This window comes from Chaetura pelagica, unplaced genomic scaffold, assembly GCF_000747805.2.
Source record: "Chaetura pelagica isolate M959 unplaced genomic scaffold, ChaPel_1.0 scaffold68, whole genome shotgun sequence".
In the NCBI taxonomy this organism is placed as follows: domain Eukaryota; kingdom Metazoa; phylum Chordata; class Aves; order Apodiformes; family Apodidae; genus Chaetura; species Chaetura pelagica.
In genome coordinates this window covers 4,299,970-4,305,864 of record NW_009954407.1, presented here as the reverse complement: position 1 = coordinate 4,305,864, position 5,895 = coordinate 4,299,970, and the positions used below count along the sequence as shown (strand labels likewise).

Here is a 5,895-nt window from a genome sequence, read left to right as displayed (position 1 = left end):
TAAGTGTTTGTCCTTCCCAGATTTCTTGAGGCAAACACTGCAGACTTGGGACTTCAGAGCAAGCTAAGGATAGCTGATTCATTATTTTGCTATATACAACCATGTTTGTGTCAAAGGCTGGGATTAATACATGTCTCAGAAGGCCTGCACAGCATTACCTTTCATTTTCTGTCTTTCAAGATTAATCTTGGGTTAAGTGAATGTCTAGTGAATGGTCAGAGGCAATTCAAAGCTGGTGAAATCATCATGAGAGACAAAGGTATGATTTCATACATATCCAAAGCTTGGAGTAGTTAACAGCTCTTCTTACCACAGACAAGATTAAAGCTTTATATAAAACTACATTTATTTATTTGTCTCTTTATTGTGAATAATGTCAGTAGAAGAAATGGAGTCAGACAGCATAACTGCCATATGACCTTTATCCTGCATGAAAACTGGTCAGTCTCATTCTACTTTGTGGATGATGGGAGGAGAAGGGCGTTGGTATGTCTGGATCTGCTAAAACAGATCTGCAGAGTTGAGCATTAGCATCCTGAGGACACTGTAGCCAACCCCCAAACAATTACAACAACTTCACTTTAGTACTGAATAAAAGGGAAGCAAGCCTGGTGCCTGTGGGACTCCAGAGCAGAGAGGCCTTGTCAAGGGGGGGGTGGTGGTTGAAGGGGAAAAGAGGCAAAGCTATTAGTAATTACTTTTGAGTTGTTGTTTTTAAAAGAAAATTCCATGCATATCAAAATGTAAATGAAGTAGAAAGGTTTTCAATAGCTGCCCAAAATCATGCTCTAGTTTACAGAGAAATCCAGCATCTCTCAAGATACTAAAAATGGATATTGGACAATATTTACTCAAGGATTTTTTTAAATTTTTTTTTATTTTTTCCCCCCTCCTTTATTGCCACACTACTGAAAATAGTGAGACAAAACAAAGTGTCACAAAATCTTCTGGAGCCATCTCAAAGACATGTCAGTCCTAGCTTAGTACCAGAACAGTTTAAGTGGACAGCACTTGAAAACTAGAAAGCTCCTGTTCTGCACCTTGTGTCATAGTTAGAATGGGACAAGTCACCATTATGTTCTTTGTCCCTTGATAAAGAAAATAGGGACCTAATTTGCACCCAGCATTTTGACACGCTAATATGAAGTAATTATAACTCTGTAGGTATGTAAATCTTTCCACCCACTGGCTATTTGATTACTGATTTGCTCAGGTACTAGCCTTACAGAGGGAGAATTGTTTTGTACCTTGTTGGCAACTGTAGTAGTAACAACTCAGCAGTAACTCCCACCTGTCCTGTAAAAGCAGCGGTAGCTTTAGCTTCATGCTGGGTGCTCCTTCTCCTCCTGGCAGGGACTGCAGGATGGATTACTTCTGGGTGACCCCTTAGGGGCTGCAGAGCACACTGCGATCCCCGGCAGTGGCTGGAGGGACTCACTGTCAATTCGCTTCAGTGTTCTGCCACCCCTGAAACTGTACAGAACTTGTAATTTCTAAACCTGTGGTGGTATTATGAAGAAAGAGCAGCATCTGTCTTCGGTCCACCTTTGAAACTTTCATGCAAGTTACTTAATGACTCCACTGTTCTATCACTCTGTTGTAATTGAATTCTTGCATATTTGATTAGGCACAGTATTAAATCTAATAACCATGCATGTGGAAATACAAAACCTCCTCCCTTTCTGCCTTTGAGCTGGCTAATATTTCACCATGATTATAATGTGATTTCTAAGAAGTAATCTTCATTTCCCAATCTATCAAAACACACAGAGAAGCTGTTTTTTTCTGATTTTTTAAAATAATAGTATGAAAAATTAATACATACTAAGTTTTATTTTGGGTGGAAAATGATGGAGTGCTACTTTGAAAATGTAAACCTGAGCAGCTTATTCACAACTGCACAGGTAGGTTAAGGATTTTCAGGGACACGGCTATAAGATTCAGTTGCAGATGAACAGTGTGTAAGAAAAACCTTGGTTCATGGTACTGTAGCTTAGAGGGATTAAACGCAAATGATGACACAAACCAAACCTTTTCAAAATATTTCTAAACCACCTGTTAAACTCTTGGTATTGCTATGAAATATGTGTAGGTTATACTTACAGGTAAAAGCCTTACCTAACTCAGATTTATAACAAGTAATCTGAACAATAACTTTCTAAATATCACTAATGATATACAATTAAGTAAGTTCTGATTAATATTGTTTTCGGAACAAGCAAGAATTTGTAAAAGTAATCTCTGCTGAGGAAGTTAAAGAAAATCTGAGGCACAATATATTGAGAAAATAATAATTTAGCTTTAACTAGAAAAGGTTTTGATTGCTTCTTTTCATGTGTCCACCAGCAAATAAAAAATAAATTATCTTATTTTTTAAGCCACTATATTTTAAAGGATCAATATCTTGGCTTATAAAGAATACAAATTTATTATGAGGAGTTCAGGAATCACATAATTCTTTTTTTTTTCTTTTAGATTTGCCAGCAAATACATTAAGCTACATATAATAAAGACATTTATATCCTAAAAAAACCCAACCCTTAAGGCTACTTAACTGAACACTAAGAACTGAGAACCAGTGCTTGCTTATGTCCAGTAATGCTTTTGCATCCTGTGGATACGAGACATACAAGATATACAGAAAAACAATTTTTTATGACCTTTTTCAATTTATGGGAACATCCAGTTTGAAGAGTTACAGTAGAACTGGCTAGAACAGTTGGGTAAAGACCAAAACAAATTCATCATTACTTTTGTGGACAACCTGTAATTATTACAATTTCACGTAATAAGATCATGGACTTTTTTTATTTGCTAGTCCTAAGAAGCTGAGACACCCTTTGCAACAAACAGTGTTTCTTCTGTTCTTGTGGATTGAGCTGGTTCCTTGGGAATGTTCTTCTCACACACCTTTAGAAATGTGGCATACAGATACATTTTTTTGGTGAAAATATTGAATTACCCAAGGATTAGAAATACAGCAAAGACTGAGTTACCCCAAAATGGATCTGCCAGAAGACAGGCAGCTGAGTCCACAACAATGCAAACATATTTCTTGAAAAAACAGTTAGAAGTTGTTCTAAATCCTCCCTGATGCTGAATGTTATTGCACACTGTACTGACTTGTGGAACTTAGAGTGGGCAAAGAGCTATTTTAATTTATGCAAGCGAAGGAGTACATTATAGCTGAGTTGCATTTGCTATATTTAACTTACATCTGTTTCTACACTTACCACAGAGCGTGCTACTTTGTAAGATTTTTTTTCTGAATCTTTTTGTAGATTTTTTTTTGAGAAATCAGCATTTGTAACTGTTGAATTTACAAGTAGATAAAAACTTGTTGTATTGGGAGGAATTTGCTTGTTACCAGAGATAACTAGCTTAAGGGTAAGGAAGCATTTGCTGGGTTGGGTTCTTGCCTGAGGAGGTCACGGTCACATTGAAACTCTCCTTCTTTTACGTGCTTCCAAGCACCTCACTAGTGTCAGTTTCAAGCTATAGAGTCAGTGGGTCTGCTTTATTCTTTCCTGTTTTACTCTTTCCTGCTTTACTCTTTCCTGCTCTCCTTGGACTGCTTCTCTTTGCACAAATTATAGTAAGGATCAGAGAAAGAGTTGGAGATTGGACTTGGGTCCCATATCTGCAGCACGTGATTGGCGCAGTTGCAGGTGTTCAGTATCAATATTTTACAAGAGAATCACCTTTTAAAATGGGGATTAATGAAAAATGATCTTACAATGTTTAAGGAACTCGTAAGCAGATAGAAATACCTTAAATGTGGATGTCAGGCATCTCAGGAACATTTCCCAGTCTCTAGGCTGTTTGATATTCCAGATTCTGGGAATTCAGTTTTCATTCTGTTAATGTCCGAATAGGAATGTTGGTTACTGAGGGTGGGACTGTAATACTTTTGAAAGATCTTGGTTTCACCCTACTACATAATGATGATAAATTCTGGAATTATGAGCTGATTCGCTAATTGGCCTTCCTGCTTTCCCAGCCAGTTTTGTTGGTCATGCTTTTTTATGAGCCTTTTGCTTCTTTTACAGAGCTCTTAGCCTGTTTTTTTAATTTCTTAAAGAGTGTGGAACACCAAATTGTAAAGTGTCTCCCCCTGTTTTTTAACCAAGTGATTGCCAAGCACCACACGGAATAATTAGGTTATGAAGAATTTATTTTCCAGATTTTTTTTTCTTTTTTGTAAAGTTCAATTCAGAGCAATATTGTTCATGGGATGAGGCAAACCAGCCTGTCTACTTTGGGCAGTGCTTACACCAAAAGTTTGGGCACCTTAGCAGGAAGAAAAAGAACATACATGTTTGTATTTTTTACATGGTCAATGGAAAGGCATTGGTGCTCCTAGTAGTATGAAAAAAGAGATTCACTCCCTGCTGTGTTAGGTGCTGCCTTCAGTGCACATATTTTGCAGTGCTTCAGCAGCCTCTTGAAGCAATCCTGTTACCAAAGCATCCTTTTTCTTTATTATGGCTTCTGGGAGGATGAGCAAATCCCAGCAAATGGTGCTAGTGACCATTTGGTGGTGAAGTTATTCATTCACTGAGGCAGAGGCTGGGCAGCTGTACCCTGCTTTGCTGGGCTGACTCACAATGCCAACATCTGCATCCTAGGAGATCACCCTAGTCCTCTGGCCATGGAGTACACTGAGTGAAAGCACTCTCCAGGCCTCCTAGTTTGCTTTGCATTGGACATGAAAACATTGATGGGGTCATCAGGACAGTAACAAAAAATAACTCATTCCCCTGTCCTCTGGGCAAGGCTTTCAGAAGGGACACAGGTGCTGTTTTTGTCAGGTCCCCTGGAGTGCACGTGTTGTTTCCAGCCAGCCTTGGAAGCAGGGATGTAATACTGGTCCCTACTGCCTCACAAGTGTGTGCTGTAGTCACTGAGTGCTCTCTGGGTTGCATGCCTGGCTGCACAGTGTCTTAGTTTAAAAAAGAGAGATTAAATATGTCCTCAAGTAAGATATTGTGTGTATGACTTGTTTGTTTTCAACTTTCCCCTTGGATTTGGGTATGGTCCATTTTGTGTTGTGCTGATTAAGGACTTTTTCATGCTGGTGGAGGTGAATTCTGACAATTGTTAAGATTTCGTTATCAAACATAACCTTTTGTACCTGGTAGATTTCAAGAAACTTTGTGTTCCTGTGAATGCAAGCTGAACCATTCTTTCTGGAGCCCATGGTTTCGTCTGTATTCAACTGTGAAGACTCCACGGCCTAGCAAGTCCCTGGGCAAGGTGGCTGCTGGCATTGCCCCTGCTGGTAATACGAGTACACTTGCTGTTTCCAGTAGCTAACACAGCTGAGGGAAGAGAAAAGTTCTGGTTTCTTCAGTGAAACTCATAGGAGAATTATCCTGTCGCTTGAAGAAATATCTCAAAATTAATTTTAATGTATTTAATTGTTAAAACTTTCTAACTATTTGTCATAATCAAGGAAAGCTGCCCTTCATTTGCTTTTCAAAAAGGCTCTTCCTGGGAGGGAAATTTCTTTTGGGTACCTGTACCTTTCCAACAAAAATAGTATTTTAAAATATTATTGGAGTGTAGCTACCTAGCAAAGACTGGCTTAAGGAAATCTGACTATATATACCTCCCCATATTTTCCACTCATCTAATACTTGGAGTTGTATGAAGTCACATAAAAGGGAAAGCTTTTTTGCTTTCACTTTGAAACATTTGCAACAAGTGCAGACAATCTTCTTGACACCTAGATACCTATTAAGCTCTTCAGATGTTTGAGAGCCATCATACCCATACCTTATACCTGGGAAGCCAAGAGGAAAGGAAGCACTAGGAGGAATCTCATGGCGGTCTCAAGACTGCTGTGGCTGGATCTGATGTGAAGTTTGTGGCAATGACTGCCAAGACATTCCT

General features: G+C 38.7%; 1 protein-coding gene across 1 annotated transcript in view; it reads left to right on the top strand.

Annotated features, from left to right (window-relative positions):
- Positions 1-3,979, top strand: part of FEZF1 (FEZ family zinc finger 1) — a 9,086-nt gene extending 5,107 nt beyond the window's left edge. The window contains exon 6 of the mRNA XM_010004330.1: positions 3,876-3,979. Within this exon, the coding sequence (XP_010002632.1) occupies positions 3,876-3,979 (104 nt within the window). The remainder of the gene's footprint in view (positions 1-3,875) is intronic.
- The last annotated feature ends 1,916 nt before the right edge of the window (positions 3,980-5,895 follow it).